This window comes from Odontesthes bonariensis, chromosome 9 (assembly GCF_027942865.1).
Source record: "Odontesthes bonariensis isolate fOdoBon6 chromosome 9, fOdoBon6.hap1, whole genome shotgun sequence".
NCBI lineage: Eukaryota > Metazoa > Chordata > Actinopteri > Atheriniformes > Atherinopsidae > Odontesthes > Odontesthes bonariensis.
The window spans coordinates 6,162,417-6,190,299 of NC_134514.1; the positions used below are offsets into that span (position 1 = coordinate 6,162,417).

The 27,883-nt window shown below is 43.5% G+C and overlaps 1 protein-coding gene across 1 annotated transcript; it reads left to right on the forward strand.

Moving 5' to 3' along the window:
• Nucleotides 1-27,666, forward strand: foxo1a (forkhead box O1 a). The gene is made up of 3 exons (XM_075472854.1): nt 1-984; nt 22,204-22,395; nt 23,732-27,666. Exons 1-3 carry the CDS (start codon nt 352-354, stop codon nt 24,905-24,907), a joined length of 2,001 nt encoding a protein of 666 aa, XP_075328969.1. The 5' UTR covers nt 1-351; the 3' UTR covers nt 24,908-27,666.
• Nucleotides 27,667-27,883: the final 217 nt, after the last annotated feature.

Consider the following 27,883-nt stretch of genomic DNA (forward strand, 5'->3'; position numbering starts at 1 on the left):
CATGCCGCACAACACAGAGTCAACAGGCTGTGCGGGGCGCAGACGGAACATCTCTACGACTGGATAACAACAACAAACCAGCGGTTCAACAGTCTGCCACCTCCTCAACTTCATTTCACCCGAAAGGCGTTTCAAAGGCACACTTTTTGTAGCTGTTTACACAGATTTCCACCGGTTTGGGATGTGACATTCAGCGCAGACTTTACGCGCAGGCGGAGCACCGCTTTCCCGGTCAGACTTGTCTTCAGTTTGCGCGCATTGCAAAGGCGTAAAAGTATCTGCTTTTGAGAGTCGACCAGGCTCGTGACACTTTCATGACATTGTAACACCTTTCTCAGTTACCTCTCTATCATGGCGGAAGCGGCACAGCAGCCACACCTGGTGGAAATCGACCCGGATTTCGAGCCTCTGTCGCGGCCCCGGTCGTGCACTTGGCCCCTGCCCCGGCCGGAGTTCATCAACCCGGGCGACTCCAACACGTCCTCGCCGGTGCCGTCTGTGAAGCAGGAGCCCGGCAGCAATGCGGAGTTCATCAACAACCTGAGCCTGTTGGAGGAGAATGAGGACTTCGCGGAGCAGAAGCCCGTCATCCTGTGCAATGAGTTCCAGTGTCGGGAGAACTGCGTCCACCAGCAGCCTCCACAGCAGCAGCACCATCAGCATCAGCAGCATCAGCAGCAGCAGCAGCACCCGAACCCGCAACTCCCGCATCAGCAGCAGCAGCAGCAGGTGCCTCTGCTCACCGGCCCAGTCGGCTCGTCGCCTTCGGCGGCCGCGGCCGCGGCAGCAGCCGCTGCCCAGAGGAAGAGCAGCTCCTCCCGGCGCAACGCATGGGGGAATATGTCTTATGCAGATCTCATAACCAAAGCTATCGAAAGTTCTCCAGAGAGCAGATTAACGCTGTCTCAGATCTATGACTGGATGGTGAAGAGTGTGCCTTACTTCAAAGATAAAGGAGACAGCAACAGCTCTGCGGGCTGGAAGGTACGTCTGCTCCTCTTTCTGACCCGTTTTCCTGGAGAGGTAGAGTCTCCATTTGTTTTGGAGTCGGGGTTCACATCACCAAAGTGCCAGTTCCCATTCAAAGTTATCCATTGGTGAGATTTTGTGCGTGTTGTGGTACTCAGTGGTGGATTTATGGGGATTTCAGTGATCCTTATGCTGTTTTTATCTCCTGTGGTGCCACAGGGATATTCCCTCAGGGGGTGGTGGCTGGTCTGTGGGGTTTGGTAGCCACTTTATTGTGTCTGTAGAACGCCTTTTGGTCAGGATTGGTATTCATTTGGTTGAAATCTTTTTGTTATCTCTGCCATCTATCATAAGCCCCCTTTTATTATCACTGTTAGTTGCTCTGCGGGGACCTTTGCAGATAATTGCACTGCTTGCTTGAGTTTTCCCACAGATGTTTGTACACTAACTAAAAAACCAGACTATTAAGTTAGTAATAAGCTCCATCCCTCTCCTGCTGCCATCACCTTAGACAGTTATCTGACTTCTCCCAGCATTCTGGGACTTATGTAAGTCTCCTGACTCAACAGGGTTTTTCTTTTCCTTCACCTTTCTCCAACAGTAGCCATGAAATGCTTGAGTTCCAGCTGTATGATAGTAGCAGCTCACTTCTTTCTCCCTGTTGCTCTGCGTAAAAGAGGCAGATTTTACAACAAAATCCCTTTTTCCACATTAGACCGTGTGACTTGGTTGCAGCTGCTTTTGACGTCTTTGTCGTAAGGAGATACCAAAGGCATTCGTGTGTCCTAGAAACTGTCCAAAACATTGCACAAGAGTGGACTTAAAAGTTTCTGATGTGGTGTGACAGGCCCTCCCACTGAACTTTGTTAAAGGGCGTAAACCTTTCTCCGGAGACGCATAGTTTCAGTGGTGTCTGACAATAAATTAATGACAGTCTACTCTCCCAGCAGGAAATCATACTGAGGCTGAAGCCACACAGTGAAAGATTTACGACGGCTGCCCCCTGTTATAGGCTGTCTGGGTTGCAGTTGTGAAGAGGTTTTTTTTTTTTCCCGTCTTGCCCTGTTAGAGCAGGCTCGCATGTTTGAGTCATGTGCTGGAAGGTGACACATTTCTGTCAGTCACAAATGCTGCTCAGGCTTTCTTTTTTTTACTTCCTACTCCATCCGACACATTGTCGGATCTAAAAAATATTATGAATTAACTTGTGTCTTTTTGTGTTTTTGCCTTATTCTGGGTTGGCTTTTTGTTTAATTTAAAGTTACAGAGCGTACACTGGAAAAAATCTAAATCTTACCAAGTATATTTGTCTCATTGAGTATCTCATTACACTTGATATAAGACACAACTGCCTAACAAGCACCATTTCAGCCAGATATAGGGACTTGTTTTAATACAATACATCTGGAACATCTTGTTAAGTGAAAAAGTCTTGAAAACATCTTGTTTTGAGTCAGATTTCACATGAAACAAGCTTTTTTTTCATTTGAAGAGGTTTTTAAGCTAATTTCAAGATCACTTTTATCTCAAAAGTCCTAAATATCACATCTTATTTCAAGAAATCTTGACAAGCCGATTTTCACTAGTTCCATTGGCAGATTTTTTTCTTATTTAAAGCAAAAACGTCTTTTATTTCTTGTTTTTTTACTTATTTTGGAGGGGCATTTTTTCCAGTGTAGATGCAGTTTTCGGAAATTTATTGTTTGATTTTGGTGTTTTCAAAATGCGTTGAGCTGTCAGACGTTGGCCTGTAAACCTCAGACTAAATGTGAGTGGAAAAACCCTCTCAGCGTTGTGGAATACCCACTGTAAACAAAGCAGGTAGTGCACAGATTTGTCACGAGGGTGGTAATATTGTTCAGGTTCCCATCTTTTGTACTTTTAAAAGGAAATGTCTACGAAGGTCTGTGGCTTTGTTGTGCTTTTAACATTAAATCTGATTTTCTTACGAGCCAATGTGCTTTCCACTGAATATTAGTTCAATATTAGTCAAATATTTAATGTTTGATTGTAACCAGCTCAGATGGTTCATTATTTCAACAACATAAAGCTTTGGTGTGGGAGGAGTAAAGAATCAGCCACAGTGGTATCTTGAGTGTTAAGCAGGATTCATATGGGTTGCTTTCCCCACATGTCACCCTCCAAGAAGCTAACGACATTACACACATTTCAGATATGAACTGGTTGAAAGTTGGTTTGAACCGGAAGAGGAGAGAGACCATAACAGAGAGGCAGAACCCTGGAAACCAATAAAGACCAAAGTGTTCTAAGAGATAAAGTTAAAAAATGTAACACCTAGTTTCACCTCAACACAGAGCGGATCTGTGTCCTCCATAGCGTCTGTGTTTACTTGCGGGGTAAAGCTAAAGGATTTAGCCGAGAACAAAGCAGCTGATATAGCGCTTCAGCTCTTCAACTTCAACTTTATTGACCGAAGATTTATTCTAAATCATAGCTTTCCACTTTTCATGCGTCATATCGACACATTTCAAGCTTTTTGACATCATTTCGACCTGTTTTGCCTGCATTGTAAGCTTAAATCCTCACTCTGAAATGACCGAACTCTTGTGCGTGTTAGCTGGATTGGCTCAGCCCACTGCTGCAGGAACAACAGGAATAACAGTTTTCTGTCTCAGTTTCTCCAGAGTAAAATGCAACAGAAAGTGGCTACAACAAGTGACGTTTCATAATTGTATGGGGCATCATTATCATTATCTTCCATTTTATAAATAATGGCCCAAAGTCCCGCCGACAGAGGCATGTTTCTCGCTGTTGTTCCATCTATTTAACAGATTTTGTGTGACTGGCAGCTTGGAAAAGGGTGCTCAGCCAACGCCTGGGCTCGCTGCTTATCCTGCCATGCTGGGGGTGTAAACTGAGTAATACTGTGGGAAAGCAAAGTGCCATTCAGTGCTGCAGGGGGAGTTATTCATAGAGCTCCACTCTGTTCCACACAGGGGGGCCATCACACATTGTCCCATCGGAGCAGGATCTCTTGTAGGGCAGGGGGAGCTAAAAAGAGAATATCTCCATGGTAAAGATGGAGATCTACGGAGATCCTTTTTTTTTGTCTTTAGATATGAAATATATCTTCCTCAAATCGATTTGATAATCCGTGGTTCCGTTTCGAATGTGGCATTTCAGAGATGAATGTTTTTTTGTTTGTCTGCTGCCGTAAAAGGAGTTTTTATTTCACTCTTTATATTTCACTTCAGAGGGGATGAATTGACTAATCTGAGACTTTAAAAACATGTTGATATCACGTGGCGCCTACCTCAGGCTGAGCACGCACACTTTGAACTCCTTCAAAGACCCAGAATAAGAATATGCTCTGTGGTTTGTGGACGTTTTTGTGTTGATTCGCTGGTTGAATGCTGTTACAGCATAAATGCAAACATCAGTCCCTAGCTTTTTGTTACGGACTGTTTTTCCGTGTGATTCAGCTCTCGGCAAACGTGGCTCCCGCACAGTGAACGGAAGCACGTGAAGTTCTCATTAATCTGTGATTAAGGCCGCCTGCTCTGTAATTGTTTGGGATGGAGCTGGTTTCACGGCGCATCCACACGTCTGAGTCACGGCAGCCTCCACACTTCTCAGGCCGTCTGTGGCAGTGTGAGGTTTAAGGACAGTTGTGCCAGGTGGGAGCAGCTCGCAGAAGCTCTCAGATTGGGGTCCCTCGGGGTCCTGGGGCCCCGGGACAAGATGCCGTCCAACAGGAAGGAGAACAGATGGCTGAATTGATGCGTCTCCCAACCTATCTGCAGTTACATATTTATAATGTGTACAAAAAATTCCCTTCATAAACTGTTTTTAAAGAATGCTGTTGAAGCTTTACAAACACAGTTTTGGGCTGGAACACACACACACACTTCACACGTCAGAGCTGTGTATTACACACACACACACATACGTACTCATGCCAAAAATCCGTCCTGTCTCGTATTTCTCTCCTCTTACGTCACGGCAGTATAAATATTTGCTCTGGACTGCCGGAGCTGGATGGCGCAGGTACGCTTTGATGTCAGCATCGGGATCAATTCAGTTGTAGGTTTTCTCTGTACACGACGCTCTCTTGACCTGAAATTCCTCGGCCCACGCTGGTAAACACTCCCATGGATTTCAAAACAAACTGTGCAGACCGGAGCAGACAAACACGCAGGACCGAGCGGATTGAACAGCGAGGGACACGAGGGTCATTACCATGTAGATGCACCTATTGACTCCATGCCCCCCCCCCCCCCCCCCAGCCTTACGGTGAACACAGCTCAGAGAGGAGGCTCTGATCAGGTGTGTCACACATCAGGCACACATCAGGACAGCCCAGCCGGGCATCCCAGCATCAGACTGCTGATTGATAGATTGAGCCGTGCTGACAATATCTCGAAGTCCAACTTCTAAACTTTGCTTTTCCTTCAGTCAGCAGATTCATTTATCGTAAAGACTTAAAAGAAACTGGAACTCCTTGAAGCCTGAATCCTGCAGTATCTTTGACGGAGCTCTCTAGTGGACAAACGATGTAACAGTAATGCAGTGGTAAATAAAACGGGCTCTTTTTTTTATTCTGCAGTTTCTCTTTGCTTAGTTTACGGTGTGTGTAATTGCTCATCCAGGTCATATGCAACGTTCCCTCTAAGCTGCGCACAAGAAAATCTATGCAGTGCCTAAAATAAAATTCACCATAAACGTATTCATTAATATCTAATACTAGACCTAATGTAATCTAATTCATTAGACCAATAATGTGTTTTTCTGTACCATTTTTCAATGTAACGCAGTGAGTGACAAGTGTTCAGCCAATGATACGGTTTACTTACGCTATGCAGCCAATCAGAGCATTGATAGTGCTTTCATATGTGCCCTGCCCATACGCGCCGTGCAGGTTAGCTAGCTAACAACAGTGCGGCAGAGTTAGGAGTTCAGAAACGCCCCTTATCATGGCGAAACGAGCTGGCAGCACCAGCGACACATCCACTCACCAAGCCAGAAATGCGGTTCTTTTAGGATGGAATGGCTGTCTGAGTGCAAATAGAAGAAAAAGCGGTGAAACTGGGGGAGAGTTTTTCTTTTTCGAGTGAGAAAGGTTTACTCTGCAAAACATCTCTCACATATAACAGATAACATACGACACATCTCATGAACAACAAGATGTTTGTCTTTTTCATTTTAAGTGGGCCAAATCGCTTACATTAAAAGTAAACTAATGAAAATTGCTGCTGTGATTTGATTCTTTTAATAAGCAAATGTAACTTGCTATGATCCAAGGTTCTGAACAGGTGTGATACAGGTGTGTGGCCACAGCGTGCACATCTGATGATGCTCACAGTGGTCCTCAGTGTGCTCAGGGAGCTTGTGTGTATGCTCAGACACATGAACAATTAGAGGGAACATTGGTCATACGTATCTCCTGACTCCCATCCCGACTGCCTGGTTGCACTGAGTTTAGCTGTTTTCGAGATGAATCTTCTTCTCACCATTTACGTCTTAATGCAATTAAACAACAACGCAGAAAACAATCAAGCTCGCAGCTTTAGGAGGTCTTACGATATGCAGCACCTGTTTTAAGGTGGCTGCTAAAAAAGACCGTACAAGCCACCGTCTATGAAGCACTTTATATCACTCAGCTCCTTCTTCTCTGACTTTTACAGTTCCTGGAGTTCAGATGCAGCAAATAGTAAGGATGTAAGTTGGTTTCAAGCAAACGTCGTCAACCCGTGAAACCGATGAGAAAAAGTGCAGTTTTACTGTAAAGCTGTGCAGCTCGCTGATCTGCAACATCACCAGAAACATCACGCTGGTCACAGGGGTTCAGCGAAATCTCCACCAGCTTAAAGACATTTCACGTTGCTCAGTGCAACTTCAAACGTTATAAGGAACCTCGATTTTCCTTTTAGAGTGATTAAGTGATCATTGATGTTTTTCAGAATGTGTTTAAACTCCATCTCAGACTCCATCTTGTTATAGATTTTTTTTTCTAAAGTGAGAATGCAGAGGGCTACTTCTGTGTGTAGAAGAAGTTGTTTTCTACAAAGTGGTTTACAGGAAAGCTATAGGAGAGCTAAGACTTTAGGCGTTATAATCCTGGTTGCACGATATCACATCTCACCCACTGAGTCTGAAACTGTATTAGTGGGACAGAGAGTTGGACAGAACAGCAGCCCTCCTGTTTCTGCCGGTTCAAAACACACACACACACACACACACCTCACCCCCCCCTGAGGCAGTTGTGGAGCCCAACATTGGCATTGCCCCAAAACATGAGGGGCAGCTGTGTTTCTCAGGCAAAGAGCAGGAGCTCTCCTCACCCTCCTCCCCATTTCCTGCCCGTCCATTCCTGCTTTTCTGCACAAAGCAAGCCACACTGGATGTTTTAAAGGGTTAATGCCCCCCCCCATCCTAAAGATCCCACCGCCTGCTGTCCTCAGAGCAAAAACGAAGAGATGAAGGTAAGAGAAGAGAGACTCTGAATGCTCTAAGTTCAGTTTGGGTGACACTTGTTGGGAGTTGCATAACAAGACATTTACTGGAATCAGGGAGCCGCGGGCCAAAGTCTGGTGCCACTGGTTAGTCAGCGGAACTGTGAGGCACTGTGTTGGAGATATGTGGGACGCTAGTCTCGTGTGTGTGTGTGTGTGCGCACATATAACCTGGGCCTCATAATTAAAGCCCTGCTGCTGGCAGATGCACAATCACGATGGCAGACAGACAGACAGGCAGACACGGCCAACATTCCAGCACAGGCTTTTATATCTTTTTTATCGCGCTGTGATACTCTGCCTTTCCTTTTCTTCCCAGCTGATTTTAATCCAGATTCTACTTACAACTGCCCCCCCCCCCCCCCATCCCTCACATTTTGGACCACGTTGTGCTTTGAAGTGCCGAATCACAATAGCTGGCACGCCGGGGGTGTCGGATGCAAAATGAGCCGTGAGCGTGGATGACTCCGACCTGCTGGTCTTCGGTCTCAGACTGTAGTAATTCATTTTTCCACTGAAATACGGCTGAAGTCAGCTGAAATACTGATTATTCCATCCCATTAGCTGACAGAAACTGAAACAAATAAAGGTGGCTGCCTTTATTTGGCAGGCCGATCACACCGGAGAATTAATTCGGTTGATTGTGGAATCAAACGAAGTTGGACCCAGTTGTTTTGGTGCTTCTGGCAGAGCGTTGGTGTAAAAATGGGATGGAGCTTTGATTGAGCAACAGGGTGAAACTAGTAGCCCCGCAGATGATTTCACAACGTGGTGTTTTCCTTCCTTCCACCCAGCTCCAGATTTGTTTACCTCTCAGCACCGGCACTTGTGTTGCTTTCTTTTTTTTTGTTTAATATTTTTCATTGATGTGTATACAAGAGTAACAGAGGCACTTACATATAGCGGTATACAATGGTGTGGTCATTAAACGTGTTTGTATACACGTAGACCTTAGATTTAGATTATATTTTTATGTTTTAAGAACAAACCATTGCAGAAAAAAAAGGCCAAATAGACTATATAATGAAAAAGGATTTATGACATAGTCTGTTTAAGATGATTAAACTGTCCGTGTAAACATAACAGATACATTATATAAATAATAGAAAATAAATAAATAAAAGAAGAAAGAGGGGGGGGGGTATATTGTCACAAAAAAGGTTGTCATTTACTGTAAAATTTGCTCAAGTTTCTTCTACTTGAATATCTCATTTTCCCTACTTTCATAAATGACACTCTTTGATCCATTGTGTGCTGGAAGGAGCTGTTCTGGACTTCCAATTCAGAAGGTATAGTCACTTGTGTTACTTTCTGTTGTCTTTCATTCCCTTTTTTACCAAGAAGCGTTTTAGGATATTCATAAGACCTCAACAGGCTGAAATAATAAACCGGCAGGGAAGCAGGTCAGCGTATGGCAGCCTGGCTATCAGATGCCTTTTGGATGTTTATGTCTGTGTGTGGTACACGTGTGTTTGTTTATGGGTCCCGCACATTCTGATGCGATGACATCACTTCGCTTTAACCTCAGATGAATGTTGACAATTGAGTCCATGTGGCATTCCTTTTGGTCCTCCTTTAAAAGGCTTGTTTCTCATGAAGAGGCTGTTTACTGGATGCAGGTTTTCTCCACTCTGCAGCGGAAATGTTGCTCCTCAGAGCAAAACAGCCATTTAGAAATGTGAAGGAGCTGACGTGCCTTTTGACGTGGATGGTCTGACACGAGGAATGAGCTACAGCCGGAGAGAAAAGATACATTTTATGATAGCCAGAAATATTATGTCATAGTTGGAAAAAGAAACCTGTTTCTCATTTAACAGCTGTTGGATAGATATGAATCTTCCCTTTCATTTTGATTTAGATTCACAGAATAATCCCCCAACTAAAGCTCTCAAGGTTTTCCATTTAGATTTCCAGCTTTCTATTTACCTTTTTTGCACATTTTTTTTGCCTTTCACTTTAAAAAAAAGATTTTTTTTCCATCTTACTAACTAAATTTGAAACGATCAAACCACTCAAAACTCAGAAAAGTATGTCAATTATTCCGAATTTCCTCGCAGTCTGTTAATTCTGTTTGTTTCCAGGGATTAGACATCAACATAGTATTTTTAACCTCGGTTAGTGAGGAGCTGGAGCTGGCCGCTGGTAACCTAACTCTTAATAACTGAGCCTTTAGCTCACTGGAATGGACTCTGGAAAATCCCGTAAAGTGCCCCTTTCATTTTGCTAATTCAAACAAATCGTGTCAAATGTGTACACGGGTGATTCCACCCACCTCAGAAACTGTTATCGCACAGCCCTGCAGCACTCCTGCCAGGGTTTTGTTTTGTCAGTCTTTTTTTTTTTCTGGCTGCAGACCACAGGACAGATCATTCAGTGAGCGGTACGGTGAAAGATAAAGAGAGGGAGCAGATCCTCATTCAGGTTGAAAGTATGGAGCTGAGATTCGCTGCCATTCTCAGGTAAACAGTCATTTGGGATGAGTCACAATGTTTTGTTTTTCTAAGTACGGGTTTGGCAGCGGCGGCGCGTGATCTCTTGTTTTGGAAGTGGGTTCGCCACAGATTCGGACTATAACTTCTCATCAGTCTGAAAAAAAAAGTTGGAGAAATCTCCTCCGTGGTTAACAAAAAAAGACCTCGGCATTGTTTTATGGCGCGAGAAGAGGAAGCGTTTGGGATTTGAATCATTCCACCATTGAATTGGAGAAGTGAAACTGCAGAGTGCTTCTTCACGTGTGAAAAATGCGTCCCATCTCGGGTATGTGTGTGAAGTGGACGCAGACGCACAAGGAGCGAGGCGCAGAGCAACACTTTTATGGGACCGCTCACTGCTGAGGGCCCCAAACCACAGGCATTACCCAGACCCACATTGTTGTGCAATTCCTGCCCTGAAGCCATTATGCACGGTGCCTGTCAGACTGGCCCGGCATTATCACACATCCATTCAGCCCCTCTCTATCACACAGAAATGCTCATCTCACTTATATAGCCGTCACCAGTGGAGCTTTAAATCCACGCTTATATCAGAAGTACCACTGTGACTGTGGCAGGTTCACTGCTTCAGGTTCGAGGCCAACGTGTGCAACATAACAAGCGAACCGCCGCCAGTAGAGTTGATTGTAGGTTTTGGCAGTTTTGCAACATGGCCGTATTCCTGTCTGTGTTGTACAACAAGATTCTGGCATGACTGAATGTTTATAAAAGAAACACCTTGCAGAGAGAGGAGCAGAGGTTACCTGAACTGGAAACAAGGCTTTCAGTCCAACATGCAAGTAGAGCCATGGGTGGTGTCCAGCACATGTCTGGGATGCTGCTTAAAGGGACAGTTCGCCTCTTTGGACATGAAGCTGTATAACATCCCATATCAGCAACATCATTTATGAACATCTTCTTACCCCCTGCTGCGTCCTGTGAGCCGAGTTCCAGCCTCGTTTTGGTGTTGATGAAGGTAGCCCGGCTAGTTGGCTGGGGCTTAAAAAATAAAGCGTCTTGCTTCTCAAAACAATATGCGTTCAACAGAGTAATACATTTGCATCACAAAATCGTTCTCCAGGAAAAAGTCAGACCTCACAATCTCTTGGCCCTATTTTCTCTCCCTTCGTATTACTACGGGTTATATAAACCGTGCAGACAGAGCAGCAAACACCGTAACAGGCGCGGCAGGCGGCAGCAGGCTGTGATACGAAGGGAGAGAAAATAGCGCCAAGGGATTGTGAGGTCTGACTTTTTCCTGGAGAACGATTTATGATGCAAATGTATTACTCTTTTGAACGCATATTGTTTTGAAAAGCAAGACGCTTTAGTTTTTTAAACCCCAGCCAACTAGCCGGACTACCTTCATCAACACCAAAACTCAGCTGGAACTCGGCTCACAGGACGCAGCAGGGGGTAAGAAGATGTTCATAAATGATATTGCTAATATGGGATGTCATACAGCTTCATGTCAAAAGAGGCGAACTATCCCTTTAATGTGAAAGCTGAGATGTTTTTTAGAGTCGGGGGTGTGGCCTGTGCTGGACATGCAACAGTGCCAGTCGGGCTGATTTGAGGTGAAACGCATGTGGACTCATTTTGATTTAAATAATTAATTCATATTCGAGATGAAAAACATTACAATTAATCAGTCATTTGGAAAATTTGTTGTGATTTTGCCTTGATCTGTTCTATTTATAGGTTCTAGTCCTGATTTGAGAAAGAATGCCATAAAAATCCAATGAAAATGTTCTAAATGGGGCTTTTGTTTCTTTCTTTTCTGTGCTATTATTGGAGCTTTAATACTGCAGTTGAGCTTATTCATTATGTCTTTATCCCACTGAAAAATAATCCCGACGGTCGAAGCGCTGCGATCTTTAGAAAGGCGACAAACTGAGAGTAACACGGTGTACTTTTCATCACTTTTCTCCATGTTAGAATTAGTTTCCTCTGCCTCCTTCAACCTGCTCATCTACCTTTTGAAGAGATGCAGATATCAGCCTGTGGCTGACAGGAAGCGGGTGCTTTGAAAACACCCGCTTGAAGTTGTGTGACTGCACATGGTGTGCAGCAGCAGGGCAGTGATGCCATCAGCAGAGGAAGCAACACCGAGCGTGACGCCGGATTCGGTGGCTTCTTCCTCTTCCCGTGTTTCCTTCGTTTCTCAACATCCTTCCTCTGAACTTAACTCAGAGCAGGAAGTGAATCACTGTCGCGTCTGATACACATCTGTAGAAAATCTCACGCTCAATGATTATGTTGAGATATAGCGGGTCACACTAGGCGTAATTTACCATCTTATAGGAGACGGACTTCAGTAAAATAGAGTCAAAGTAAACGCTGAAGTCTTTCACTTCCCGTGCTGATGCAGCTTTGTGATGGCCCCACTGACTGGCCAGTTTAATGTCACAATTACTAAGTTGTTCCTTCAGCACAAAGGGTGAAGTGTCCCAATTTAGGTCCAACTACTGACAGGAAAAGAAACTCTCTTTTCTATAATAGTTCTGTGATTCCCACTGAACGCTGCTGTCCTCATGTGACGTGTTTAGTATGAACATGTAACAACAGATTGTGCTGATTGTGGGACTTCTAATGGCACCAGTGTATTATCAACAAGGCTGAAAAAAACTCCCAGTACATAAGTGACACGTGTATTTAAAAACTGCTTCATGCATCTTTTTGAGATACTTGTGCTTTTGATTAAAGTTGCGTGCTTTTTGCAGCGAGCCCATTATAAAAAGACTCCTTTGTGATGAAAGGAATAAAGGTTCCTCTTCATTGCATGAGGTTTCCTGAGCATTTTTTTCCCTGAAAACAGCTATGTGGAATGACTCATGCTAACTTTAGAAGCTGGAAACAGGTAGGTGCCTAACAGCCTTGCAGGCAGACCTGCAGCTTCATGGATTTTGAATAAATGTCAGGATATTTAAGACGATCGGGATTTTGCATCATTAATAAAAACAAGATTAATTCCCTCTGTGATAACATCGTGTTGCCAGTTACTCACTTGATCTAATACAATGTTGTTAAATTCAAAATTCAAGTTTATAAAAATAACAGCAGCCGCCTATTTAATGGACGTTTGGGCCTCTTTCACAACCTTTTCAGTGCTTAACTCCAAAAAAACCCCTCATTTTGGTGACATTTGGTGTGCGATTTTGCAGAATTACACTCATGAGAACGCACTCTGCAGACAGTGTGGGCGGTTCTTTTTTTTTTCTCCGATTTTCTGTTGATGTTTAAGATTGTGCAGGTTATCTTCAGCCGCATCGCTCAAGAGAAATGACTAATGTAGCACGAAAACAACAGTAAAAAGACACTGCAGGAATACAGGAAAACAACACAAATAGGACATTTGTAATGAGAAATACTTTAAAACTTGTTGGAATCAGCGACTGGCCATGAAACAGTTCTGGGATATCCCCGTGTTTTCCAGTTTAAACAGGGGTTTACAAGTATATAAATGTATCCACCACAACACTCAGCCCCTGAGGGTGCAGCGATGGGCCGGGTCTTTGGACGCAGGCTGCCACCCAGCAGCGGGGTACACACTGCATCTTTATCCAGCGGGAGCAGGCAGCAGCCCAGTGGCTGTGCTGATCAGAGGCAAAAAATATCCCCACTCCACAGACACAGCTCTGTGCATTTACAGACTCTCATTGTGTTGCACATAGCAACACATGCACATATTTCAGGATGGTAAGCTCGGCCAGCACAACCCCGTCCCTGTCCATGCGCCGCGCGCTGCTTCGGCCCGAGTCAGGACATCAACAAGCACCAGAGAGAGCGCAACATGTAAACACCGAGCTCCCGTTCGCTGTAAGCGAAATGCAAAATGAACCCCCAACAGTTCAGCCACATTTTATGTAGGATTTCTGCTGTTGTGAAACAATGAAAACTGTTAAATCTACTGTTTTAAAGTGAAAAGCTTTGCAGCTGAAATCCTGTCGCTACCACGTGATTACACTGAAAAACATAAAGGGGACAGAGCAGATAACACCAATAGGAACTGGAAGTTTGACCATTGTTTGTTTTCGGCGTGATTTCTCAAGAAAAGCTTCAGAGGAAAAGTAATCGATCATATTTTTTATTTGTTGATATAGAATTGTTTGTCGTTTCATCTTTTCCTGGCTTGTTGACATGAAAATAAGAAGAAGTGTGACCCAAAAGCTTCAGCAACATCAGTGACATCTCGGTGGTAAAGCTGCAGATTGAATACTCTCCACCTCAACCTCTCCTTCCAAGCGTATAAGAAAGACTCCAGTGGCCTGAAAGAATGCAAAAGGCCTGTTCTGGAGTACGTGTTTAGTCTTAGATAGATCATTTATTATTCTCTAAATAGGTTCTGTTTGTTTGAGGACAAATCTTAGGTGGCTAATAGTTTCTCAGGTGCACAATAATGCCTTTATTCCCCGTTGTAATCCCTTTGGAAAAGCCTACCTGGACAAGGCCCCAGTCCTTCCTTTTCCCTCTTGTTTTCAGAGTTTCACAGTCAGAGTGGAGAGTTTTGATTAGGAAGTTGTGGCTCTTGAACCCACTGGTTTCTCTGGCCCGTTCCTTGCTCTGCACCCTAGCAGGGTCTCGTTTTTCGCAGTGTTTTGCATCTAAAGCAGAGGCATCAGTGGGGATCAGTATCAGGCCTGGCCAGCTCTTCCTGTGCGGATACAATGCAGCAGGAAGTTCGCTAATAGCCACTCTGCCATTCGTCTGACACGGCGCTCGCCTCACACTGTCACAGTGATGAAAGATCCAGGAGCGTCAGTGGCTTTGCTGATTGTCATCATTTGCACAAAACCACTCACAAACTATTTATCATTTGTCTGCGAGGTCTGTGTGACCAGTCAATCTTCAGCTTAACCAGTCAGCATTCTCCGAGGCTTCCAAGTTCAGCTGTGTTTGTGTGTGTCTGAGTGTGTGTATTTGAGGAAAAGGAGGCTGGTCGCTCTGAGATTACTTGCTGAGGTTTGTGAATAGACGATCCTGCCAAGAGGCAGTCAGTAAATGCATTTGCAGACAGATTTGCTCCTGCATGACTTGCGTTTTCTGCCTTTCCATCCGCGCTTTACGACGGTCATATAACTCGCCGTCTGACAATGACCATGTTGAAGAGGTACTTTCCTGGAAGTCAACCTTGACGATTTGGGCTAATAGAATTCTGAAGTGAATGTGAGGAGGAGCACACTGATTGCTTTGTGCGTGGGCCTTCTTCTTCCCCTTTCTTTTCAGATATACTTTTCAGAGGTTAAAGTCAACTTTGCTACCTCGAAAAATGGGAAATCAGCTGCGGCGAGCAGCCTGAACACGAAGAAGCCCAGGCAGCAAGTGAAAATGACAAGGGAGAAGTAGGACACTGGAGAGGGGATGGAGGGAAAGGGCAGAAGCAACCTATTTTTGGCTCGAACCATATCCTAGGGTCAGTTCCCATTTTAATTTGTGACTTTTTTAAGAACAGAAATTGTGGCCAACGATTGCTTTTTATATCTTTGCTAACAGTGACACATTTATGCTCTGCTCACCAGACCAACCTGAGGCTCTGTGCGGTGCCGCTCGCTGCTATGCAACATTAATGACAACAATCATTTCCTTTTCTTCAGACTGGGCTTTTTCTGTTTTTAATCTGAGGGTGTAAATAATAATAAAAAAAAGACCCCAGGCGCTGCATTTCCTGGGCTCGGCCTCTTATTTTCACTACCTTTTATGATCATTGCTGTATTGACTTTGGTAAATAGGTCAGTGATTATCACCGGTCAGTTCAGTATTGGTGCTGATGATAACCTATCAAACTGCAAACACATGAAGTCATCACAGTCTGTTCAGATTGCTTTTTGAATGCAGTAATGTTAATGTGTATTACTTTATTCTTTGCATATGTGTGGAGGACACAGATTGGTTCACAGTGACAGTTTAATTTTTATTTTTTAGAAATAATTCTCACAACGTTTGCTCAATGGCCATTTTTCCTTTGTTTGATGACATCACAATGAAACACATTTGCTTAATACATGCCCACCAGCTAGTTTGCCAGGCCTCTGAAAGATTAAACAGCTGTGTTTTTACCCAGTGAGCCGGCCAATCAGGAAAGGCCCAGCTTTTAGGAGTTAAATCACAGTTCACAATGATGAAAAAGGATGCGTTCTTTGACCTTTCAAACCTGTTGAAGAGCATAATATGGACTCTTAAATGAGACAAACACAACGCAGAGGATTTTTTATGTGACACTGGATGTCATATTGGATGGAATTATGTGAATCAAAACATGGACACAGCAGCAGGCCACATGCTGGTCACACACAGGCAGGAGTAATAGCTGAAAAGGAAAAGCAAGCAACGAGCCACAGGTTTGTTAGTTAGCTTGGATGCTAATGCTGGTGGTAGCGGTTTAGCACATAGGTTTAGCTTTTCCTGCTGGGATGGAGATATTGTAGGTTGTTGTACTTCTCATAGTCATTGGATGCATATTTTGCAGCAGATATCCCCCTGCTGGAAGTCGCCACACGCTTTTTTTCCAACATTGCCTCAGTTTTTGCTTTTCCAGGACATGTTTGCATGCGTTATCTTTCCGTGTTGAAGCTCTACCTGTGTGAGCTACACAACACCGTCTCTGGCTCCTAAAGGCACGTAAATGTGAGTGCTGTCCAAGCAGAACAGATACATTATGTTATTGAGGCAGATCGTTTTTAGCTGAGCCTGTGTGGAGATCAGTTTGTGCGATCAGGAAGAACGTCAGTTTTTCTGTTTTTCTAAAGTTCCTTTTGTTCTCACAGAACGGCCTTTGGGTGCCAATGTAAACAGCAATGATTAAGTGTCTCACAACTAATCAAACTGAGTCAAAATTTAGCCACAAACTCATTTGATCTTCTCTTTAACTCGAAATGATCTATAGCTCTTCTTGCCTGGTTCGTCAATCAAGCGAAAATCAGCTTTTTGATCCTCTTTGAAAAATGTATTATTTGAACCTATGTCGACCAAAATTTCAACAATATTAACTGCTTCTGACACAGTAGGGAGAGTCCTGCTGCGAGTGCAATCTTTGATGACTTTATGATCCCAGAAAGCGGTCTTCACTGTCACTGGTTGCTTGGCCGTCTCAGCCTGAGCTGTGTGCTCGTGCACATGCTGTTGTTAAGTAGGCAGACACGCTCAGCTGGTGTTAGCCTAACAACTAGTATGTACATTTACCACACAGCTCTAAGTCAGCCACACTCAGCACAAACCTCCAGACGTGACCGAGCTGCAGCTTTAGACCTACTTACATCAGTGTTTAGAAATGGCTCACAGGCCCGGCAGGTTTTTGCGATTACAGCTGCAGACATTACGCAGAAAATAGCTGGTTACAGTGCAAAAAGCACACCTATTGTTAAGACTTAGACATTTGCAACAAAAGAGGAAAATGTCTGTGCAGGACAGCACCGTTTCTCTCATGAGTTGAGTGGAAATAGTGCAGGGAAACCACATTTTCACTTTCATCTGCTCCTATCTCTGGTAGATGTGTGTGAAGCTGTGTCTGCAGGTACGTGAGCTCATGCCTGCTGCACGTTTTCAGTCAGCGAGGAGGGAGCGTCGCTGAACTGTACGGCTTCTGCAGATGAGGTTTCACTTGTGGCTTCGATTGATTCAAAGCAGCACTGCATGTAGGTGGTGTTGCACTCAAATGGGGACTTTTTCTTCAGACAGGTTGACATTTGAGCATCTCTGAGAGCGTCAGCACTGTGATCAGTGCGCAGGCAGCAGCTTTCCACAGGTCGACTGCAATGGCAAGACAAAAGAAAGGGAAGGAGAGAGGTAGGGGAAGGTAGGGAACGAATGAGGAGGAGAGGTTAGAAATGAGATGTAGATAGATAGATAAGTACTTTATTCATCCCAATTTGGGAAATTATTGTGTTGCAACAGCATACAGTATAAAAGATATGTAAACAATTAAAGGAAAAACAAGCAAATAGAATAGAATAAACATCAGAGAAATAAACATTAGCTATATACAAATCTACAGTATGAAGAGTAGGGTAAATAATAATAATAGTAATAATAATAAACATCAGTAAACTAAATAAAAACAGATTTGTACATTTAACAATAAAGGTAAAAAATTGATTTATTTATTTTTAAATTTCTAACATCCTGAGAGGAGGTCAGGAAAGGGAACTTATTTACTGACCTACGACAATTTATTATTCTCGTACACATCCCTATTTACCACCCATACTCAATTCCACTCTTACTGTTCTGCATTTCTAATTTTGATTCTTTTATGTTATTGTTGAGTGTTGTACTTTGTGAGGGAAGTTGTACCGGAGTCAAATTCCTTGTTTGTTTTAGTCAAACCTGGCCAATAAAGCTGATTCTGATTCTGATTATAAATCATGAGAATGAGATGAAAGAAGATGAAGAGAGGGGGCAGCAATAAAAGGAGAAGAGACAGGAAGTAAAAAGAAAGATCTACCAAACAGTGTGGCCTTTCACTAGTGCTGCCAGTGAGCCGGTTTAAAACCAGCACAGTGTGTTCTCCACTGATTCCAGCCCACTCCGTCACACACAAGCCCTCTGTCTCTGCTTCTCCAGCAGCCTTATACTCCAGCACACACCCTCCTTCCCTCACACACTCACACCACCCAGATGCCCACACGACAGCCACTTGTTGAGTCACAACGCATCCAGTCTTATAATTCAATTCCAGCAGTCACGCGATAAAATGAACATTACTTTTATTTAATGAACATACTGTGACAACAGGCCTTGGTGCCTGATGCTAAACATAAACTCTCTGGGCTGGCGGGGGTGAATTTTCGGTGTCCGCTTGGCTCACGACTCTGCGGCTTCGCATTCCACGGCTTTTTCTCCGCCTGCCGACCGCCATGTTTCCTGTGAGACAGGAAGTCAGCTCTGTTTCCTGTCACAGTCCTCTTTTATGTGGTCACTTCCTTGTGTTTTGCCAGCTCTGCTCTGCTCTGTTGACTCAGAGAGTGGAGATGGTGCTCCTCGCAGTTGGGACGGGAACAACAGAGAGAGGTCTCCTTATTGCGTGGCTGCGGCTGCACGAACAAGCCCTCAGAGACGCAGCCGTGTCACCATTACTTTTATTGCTACATATCTCCGTGCAGAGAAGGTTTTCTAGTCCCGATAAGCACATCGTTTTTACACCAAGCTGCACTCAGCGTGTTGATATAATTAGCTGTACAAGCTACTCTGTATTAAGAGCTATTTCCATTGTTTTTCCAAAATTATCTCCCTCATTTTGATGCATTTTTTTGTTGGGAAGAGAAAAACGTCTGTGTTATTTTCTTATCTTTATACAAAACAAGATACGAACGTCCTTTAGTGACGGCAATCAAAGTTCAGTGAAATTGTGGGTTTTGTAACCTTGCTGAGGAATGTTGATTGTGATGACTGCCTGGCTGGGAATCCTGCATTTACTGTTTCCTAAAAGATACTAACAAGTTGGCTGTGATTACAATTGAACTTTGCACACTGCGATTAGCTGGAATGTTCAGATTCCTGTGTACTTCAGCCAGAGATAAATCCATGTCACATACTGTTTCAGATTCCAAAAGCATTAGGCTCTTAATTAGTTAAAAAAAAATCAAATATGCATCGTTTGAAAAATCAAAAAACTATCCGTGTTTGTCGAAAAGCGGAGTGATTTTCATTCATACACTGGAAAAAAATCAAAGTCTTGCCAAGTATATTTGTCTCATTTCTAGTCCAAATATCTCATTACACTTAATATAAGACACAACTGCCTAACAAGCACCATTTCAGGCAGATATAGGGACTTGTTTGAAGACAATAAATCTGGAATATCTTGTTAAATGAAAAAGTCTTGAAAACAAATTGTTTTGAGTCACATATCATATGAAACAAGCTTTTTTTTTTTTTACATTTGAAGAGGTTTTTAAGCTGATTTCAACATCGCTTTTATCTCAAAAGTCCCAAATATCACATCTTATTTCAAGAAATCTTGACAAGCCTATTTTCACTAGTTCCATTGGCAGATTTCTTTTGCTTATTTCAAGCAAAAACGTCTTGTTTTTGGTCATTTTTCTTCCTTATTTTTGGAGGGGCATTTTTTTTCCCAGTGTATATGCATGTTTGGGGCCTCAGTGGGTGTCGTGTGTGTGTTTCTTTCCCAGTTGCGTGCGTTTTCAAACCACTACATCACTGGCTGCGATGGAGTAAGCTGTAAAACTCCAAAACCACACTGTGCTGATGTTTGTCACTCTGCCATTGCACTCAAAACATGAGCTGGCACTCTCTCACACACACAGCTGGAGACGAGGCTTTTCCATTGGCCACACCAGACGCTCCCAGCCACACTCCCCACAGGGCACACCGAGTTCTGCCGCCTTGGTTTTGGTATTTCCCATCAGAACATCTATTCCCTCTTTCTTGTGTCGATGCTTTTTAAACGTCGCATTGAACTGTGATGCAGGGCCGAACTAGAAGTCTCAATAGCTGAGACTGGAGCTGAGAGATTTTCCTTCCTGTCTTCGGGATGATGTAGGGCTGTAACAGGACATCCCGGCGTCTCTGCACACATTGCAGTCATTCCTCGTTGCAGCACAGCTGAAAACAGCAGCACTCTTAGCAGTCATGGGAAACGGAGGCTCATGACCAGACTTTACTCCTCGCCTTTGTCATAGCTGCTGATGTGCAGTGGAAGGAGGAGGAGGGGAAGGGAAGGGGGAGAAAAAACATTTGCTAGGATAATCAGGGAAGGACTGTCACGTACCTCAGATTATGCAAACCAGCCCAAGACTATTGGCTAAGGCAGTCAGGTCATTTGATTCAGGGGTAATTACATTCATTTGTAAAGGACCAGTGTTCATACTGGCTCTCATGTGCCTTCGTGGCCGAGGTCGTCCAGAGAGGAAGGGAAAGTATGGAGGAGAGGAGGAGATGAAGAAATGAGAAAGGAAATTGAAAGATGGTGTTATAGCTGAAAATAGAGGGTAATTTTTGCTTCCTATAAGTAGCCTTTCACCAATTTACACATGGAAGTCAGTTTATTTGTGATAATAGGATGTAGTCAGGCTGTGAAAATGGCTCCATGATGTCATTTGTGGCTCTTAAACTTGGAAAGATGTTTGGGATCTAATGACTACAACTGTAACTAGGTTTGTTTTAGCTTTAGGGAAAACACCAAATAGTCAGAGTACCCCCGAAGGCTTTATGTTTAATCATTAAGTAAAGTTATCAGATGTCAAAAAACAATTCAAAACGTCACAAAATTCCGGAGGTTTGGAATTTTACAGCAAGCATTTTTCCACAGTTTCTGACAGTTTGTAGACTTATCAAAATGATTTATCAGCTAGAGCGGGACTGCTGCATTTCTGAGTCCAGAAGTAGGAGACGTGGTTAAGTTGAGGACACGCAGAGGTGAAAGCAGCGCGGAGGGTGCAGACTGTGAACCAGATGTGAGGCAGTGACTCACGGTAGGCAACAGGCGTGATGACGTTAGACACTGTGCATGCTAAGCTCTGCGTGCGCCGGGAGTTCCAGCTTTTCCTCCAAAACAACAGCTCCACGCAGGCACACTAACGTCTGGACAACACACATCCCTGCCTGTTGAGACCCGACACGAAACGATGCCGAGTCAGAGCGTAAACGCTTCTCTGTGGACAAACAGTCGCTTTAACTGTAATCCGAGTCGACGTAGCGTTTGCATATCAGAGGGGCTGAGAAGCTAATGAAGAACTCAGGCGTCAGAGGAAAGCAGCAGCTCCAGAGGAGTTTCTGTGGTTTGCTCAGCAGACATTTGCCCAATATTCACGCTCTTTTGTTTGCCCTGTTTTTATAACGCTCGACTGGCTTCCTGCTCCAAAAATTAGTTTTTCCACTGGCGGTGTCACTAAGCAACGTCAGAGCAGAGCATTAATGTGTCTGTAAGGAGGAAAGATTAGTCTGTTTCCTCCCTTTGATTTTGTGCTGGCTTAGACAAGACACATAGTCAGGTGGAATGTGACTGTTGGTATAATGGGGTTTCACAAAAGGCCCTCATGTACAGTATATTTGTTCAGGATGCAGCACACTCACTGACATCTATTGTGTGGGTGCTTGTGCACATGTTTTTTTGTGCAGCAGTAGCACGAGATTGTTGAGTGACCTTAAAAACCTCCGTCTCCTCACAAGTCAAGGCGATGGTGTTTTTAAAGACGGCCACCTGTACAGATGGATTTGCACCTGTACGATAAAGCACATCGGGGGTGTTTTGAGAAAAGGGCAAACACAAATCTCTATGTTTGTCTTCTCCTCATCTCTTTTTTTTTTTTTTTCTGCTTCTCCCTCCCCGTCAGAACTCCATTAGACACAACTTGTCCCTTCACAGCCGCTTTGTTCGCGTCCAGAATGAGGGGACGGGGAAGAGCTCCTGGTGGATGCTAAACCCAGAGGGTGGCAAGAGTGGAAAGTCCCCGCGACGCAGGGCCGCCTCCATGGACAACAACAGCAAGTTCGCAAAGAGCAGAGGAAGAGCAGCAAAGAAAAAGGTAAATCCATAAAGCATCAATGTAGGGTTTTATGTCACATTTTACGTTTTCTTTCAGGTACGAACAGAATTTACGAGTGATCCAGACCTGTCGTAGGAGTTTCGTAAAATAGCCCGCTGTTATTCCAATCAAATTTGCTTGACTAATGGATTGTACATTTAATTACTTTGAAGCAAACATAAATAAATATATACATTATACCCAATAATGATGCTGACATTATTCTGTTTGACTTAAATTATGCACTAATTGAAGGTTAATTTGACTCTGTATATAACAAGGTCAATGGGAAGCGTAACCAGCGGCTGACTTGTATACTTTTTGATGCCTTAGCGCGTCAGGCTCTTGGAAGAGAGCGTGTGTTCCGAGACCGTGTAGATACCCTTGTGGAGACAGACGAATGGCTGACATGGCGATTTAGATTGCCATGTACTGTGCTGCGTCTTGATGCCATTTTCATGATTCAACACTCAACACTTCCTGGCACAAGAGTGAGGAAGCGTATCATTTTGGGCGTGGAGTATGCAAATTTACTATCCTCGTGCACGTGCCCCTTGAATACGCACGGCTGGGATTCATCATTTACGCAGGTCGTTTACACACTTTTTCCCAAGTTAAGAGCGTTTGTTGAATCTGACGTGGCGTGTTCGTACGAGACCTTCGTACGAAAAAAGTAAGAGAAATTTAGAATAAAAATACGAAAATGTTCTTGCATGAGGCCCAATGTTACTGAGAACAGAGTGGAAGTTATAGCCATTGACAGTGTTGGTCAAGTTACTTTTAAAAAGTAATTAGTTATAGTTACTAGTTACTGCTCCCAAAAAGTAATTGTGTTAGTAACTCAGTTACCACATTTTAAAAGTAATTAGTTACTCAGCAAAGTAACTTTGGCGTTATTTTTATTCATAACGCTGTTATGTTCTATAACATCTTTAACATCAAATATGTTAATATTAACTGATTGAATTCATTCAAGGTAAACACAAGAAACTTGTGCTAAAGGAAAAAAAAAATGTTACTGGAAAAATAACGCCGTTATACTTAAACGCCGTTACTCCCAACACTGGCCATTGATAAAATATATCATGGTGGATTTTGAAGGCCAGGCAAGTTTATCTGTACGGCACAATTCAACTACAAGGCGATTCAAAGTGCTTTACAGATACATTAAAACAGTAGAAATAAAAAGCATGATTTAAATTTTAAACAAAAAAGAAAGAAATAAGAACAATAGATAAAATCAGCAGTTAAAATGTGATTAAGTTTTGAAACTCAAGCTTCAGAAGACTGAATATGTTACAGTTGAAACAGATGTGGTGTTTGTGTGTCCCCACAGCTGTCTCTGCAGGCCGGCCCTGATGGAGGGGCCGACAGCCCGGGCTCCTACTCTAAGTGGCCCGGCAGCCCCAACTCCCACAGCAACGACGACTACGATGCGTGGAACAGCTTCAGGCCTCGGGCCAACTCCAATGCCAGCACTGTGAGCGGCCGGCTGTCCCCCTTCATGCCTGAGGACGACCTGGTTGAGGCGGACGTGCATATGGGGTACCCGGGAGCTCCAGGCACCAAGATGACGGCCACACTGCCCAGTCTCACAGAGATGACGGGCTCTCTGGGACACGGCTCTGAGAACGTCATGGAGAACCTTCTGGACAACCTGAACTTGCTCTCACCCAACAACTCTCAGGTTGGAGGAGGGGCGACGACCCCCGGCTCCTCCCAGTCCTCCCCCTCACCCATGATGCAGCCCAGCCCCGGGTACCCGGCTTACAGCTCCCCCGGCATGGCCTCGCAGTCGCAGCAGGAGTATCACAAGTGCGTGTACGGCCAGGCAGGAATGAACACGCTGTCGTCCATGCCGCTGCAGACGCTGTCAGAGAACAAGCCCGGCTTCGGGCCCAGCATGGGGCAGTACAACTGCCCCGCGGGGCTCCTGAAGGAGCTGCTGACGTCAGACACCGACCAGCACGGAGAGCTGATGCCGTCAGTGGACACAGTGGTGTCTCAGTCCATGCTGCCGGCGTACAGCAGCAGCCAGCATGCAGCCAAACTCATGGCAGGAGGGAGCGCCCACCCGCACGGGCTCCCCCACACCCACCCCCACAACGTGCACAGCCAGGCCCCGGCCTCGTCACCCGCCATGAACGGGCGCCTGCTCATGTCTCTGAGCTACAGCGGGGGCACGACACGTTTGCCTTTAGCCAAGAGCCCCATGCCGATGCCTTACGGCCTCTCCGGCCACCTCAGCGGGGGGGGCATGCCCGCCGGCTTCTTTCCTCTCAACACCAACGGATACAGTCGACCGGGCATGTCGGCCCCCTTACACGCAGAGAAACTGCCCAGTGACCTGGACGACATGTCCATCGAGAAGTTTGAGTTTGACATGGAGACGGTCCTCCATGACACCCTCATGGACGGGGACTCGCTGGACTTCAACTTTGAGCCTGTGGTGACCCAACAGAGCTTCACTCATGGGGTGAAGACCACCACACACAACTGGGTGTCTGGATAAGAGACGGTAACGCACAAGAGTTCCTTTCAACTGACTCGGTGTTGATGTTTGGTCGAATAATTTGAGACTAAAAGTCCTCATCCCAACAGCCCCCTCGCAGGGGGGGGGGCTTCCTGCAACATTCCCATCCCAAACATACATCTCAGATCAGATCACTTCAGCAGGCTGAGATTGGTTCGGACTTGCTGTGGACAAATAAATCAGGATTACTTTTCAAAGTCTGTATAAGTGCCAAACATTTTTGCCTTAACAAAAGAGCCAAACTGAAACACATTTCTGGTTTACACACAGAGGTCACAGTTACTGTACAGTAGTTGAGTCCATAGATTTTGCTAGTAATATGGCCAAATACATCTCATCAGCAGCAGCAGCAGCAGCAGCACCGTCTGTGGAAGTGCACAAACTATTTACTGTGTGTCATCAATCAAGCTTTTTTGTATGTAGAAGTGATAATCGACGGAAGACTTTCTGGAGGTAATCTGGCTCGTTTTTGGACTGAAATGCTAAATAGTGATCGAAAATCTCGACGGATCCTCGCAACATGTTCCATAATGACCACGTTTACCTGAATGTACATAATGTAATCATAGAGTTTGTAAAATCAAGTCTTATTGTTTGTTGTGTATTTTTTAAGTTTGTAAATAGTGTTTACAAGAATGGAAGCAAAAATCAAGCCAGCAGAAAAGAGCTCACTGAGAAAACTGGATCCGATTCTTTCAAATACGTGGTGAACAGGTCATTCAGGCTGTAAAATGATGATACACTTTCTGATTTTTTTTGTACATACATTAAGAATGTATATTAAAATGATGTCGTAGATGTTTACTAGATTTAGTATATATATTGAGACCTAAGTTATTTGTGGTTAATATAGATTTATGCTGGTGCACAACTTGCACTCAGACATCAGAATTGTTCGGTGTTATCAGTCACTCTGTACCTTAATACCACAGGGGCCTATTTATTGTGCCTAACAAAGTAGATTTTGACTGCAGGCTTGAAGGGTTTAATATTGTAAATGTCTATGGTCCAGAACATACTCAAATCCAGCAGTCCTGAGGAAGAGAATTCTTTATTTTCAATCTTCTGCTTTCAATTTTCTGTAGAAGAAGAAAGCCTAAATTCTCATTGTTATCGTCCTGAATACATTTTTGCCACTTTAAATGTTACAAGGTTAAAACGGTTTTTAGAGATATTCTCAGTCCTATTTTTTGTTTTCATGCAAGTGAGCAGCTTGTGCCCTCTTCAGTTTCAGAGCTTTTTGTATTTTTGTCTCATTGAGTTTAGTGCAAACAAAGTGAGATTCCTTTTTATCCAAAGGAGCCCTCTGACGCTGTCTCAGAGAACAGCCTTACTGCTTTCAGTGCCCCTCCTACCTCTGCCCGCCATTGTCTTTTCCAAAATTTCTCATCATGGTAATGTGTGTCTTGATAGCGCTAAATCATCCTTTCAATAACAAGTCTGTTGTTATTTAGTTTCCCCCAAAAAGCACCATTAAGTGTTGAGTACCAGATCTTATTTTGTATATTTGCATACAAAACTTGCTTTTCACACTTTTTGCCGTACTAATGCGAAACTTTTTAGCCCGACAGTAACTTTTATACATAGTCTAAAATGTGAAGACGTGTCTGAAAATGGCTGCTTCCGATTTTAGGTTGACTCATCCGGTGGAAAGACCACGTAGGATAGAGATTTAAAGAAGTAAATAAGAAAACATTTGACATTTTAAACCCCATTCATCAGCAGGTTGAAATGAAAACTTGCATTCTTTAGACCAAGTGACTTCACTGATAAAGATTTTAAGACAGTCGGGGAGCGAGGCAATTTAAAAAAAGAAGAAGAAAAAGGAGTGAAATGACTTTTTTTTTTTAATGAATTTTAAAAGGCAGAGTAGCCATCAAAGAAGCTGCTGCTGTTTGGCTTTGTGGCCAGATGTTGCCTTTTCTTACCCAAACATGCCATAGTGTACTATAGCCAAATTTGCCTTTGAAATCAAAGTGATATATTTAGCATTTTATCATGTGACGTGTTCAGAAATATATATATATATATATATAATCGTGCCGGTCACTCAAGTCAGAATGAACTGTAATGAATCCATGTAGTTTTACTCTAAACATTAAAGAGCTGTACTAAGTAAATTATATCTACATTTTCAAATGATTGAATCTATGCATTGTATCCCTTAATTCTATGTCGCTATTGTTATAATTTCTATTTCCTTGAACTTTTAAACTTTTAACAGAGATATTCTATTGTAATATAGCGCTGTGAGATGTTATGGTGTCGTTGTTGTTGTCAAAACTCTATGTTCCAGATAGTTATATGGGGAAAAAAAATGAAGTTTATTTAGAAAATAGATGATGCAGTGATTGATATGCTAAGCTTTTGTCAACTCGTTTTTTCTTGTATTCAGCCACAGTTTTTTTTAGAAAATAGCATCAAAAAACACATTTCTGAAAGGTGTAAAGATACATTGCATTTTTAAAAAGAAACAATACTTATTCATCAGAGAAGTCGTGCTCACGACGCAGATTTTGGACCATTTAGATATTGGGAGTTTTACTTACATTTTATAACAAAGGGCTCCTCGCATCAAGAGGAAGAGTTACCCGTCGCTTATTTTAGAATACAAATCTGTTACATTCACCTGATACAGGAATTCATTGGAGTTGTTGCAGTGATTTGCAATCAATAGAATATGTCATTTGTTCAATATTAATGTTTTCAAACCTAAATAAATGTACTTCTGTGTAAAAGCTGTGTTAGATTTGTCATTCGGTTTGTTTTGGTTTCCAGGCAGACGGTCCCTATCCTTGAAGAAAACCTTGAGATAAGTTGAAAAAGCTCAGAAATCTGGACATTGTTATCCACACTGAGTCATGATTATGGCCATTGATTACAATCATCTTGGTTTCGTTGGCAGGCAAAACGGCTACTATTAGGGGGAAATATCCATCTATCTATTTAAAGGTT

Coding starts and splice junctions, on each gene's coding strand:
- foxo1a (XM_075472854.1), top strand. CDS start 352: ATGGCGGAAGCGGCACAGCAGCCACACCTGGTGGAAATCGACCCGGAT. Junction 985..22,203: donor ACAGCTCTGCGGGCTGGAAG/GTACGTCTGCTC, acceptor CCTCCCCGTCAG/AACTCCATTAGACACAACTT. Junction 22,396..23,731: donor GAAGAGCAGCAAAGAAAAAG/GTAAATCCATAA, acceptor GTGTCCCCACAG/CTGTCTCTGCAGGCCGGCCC.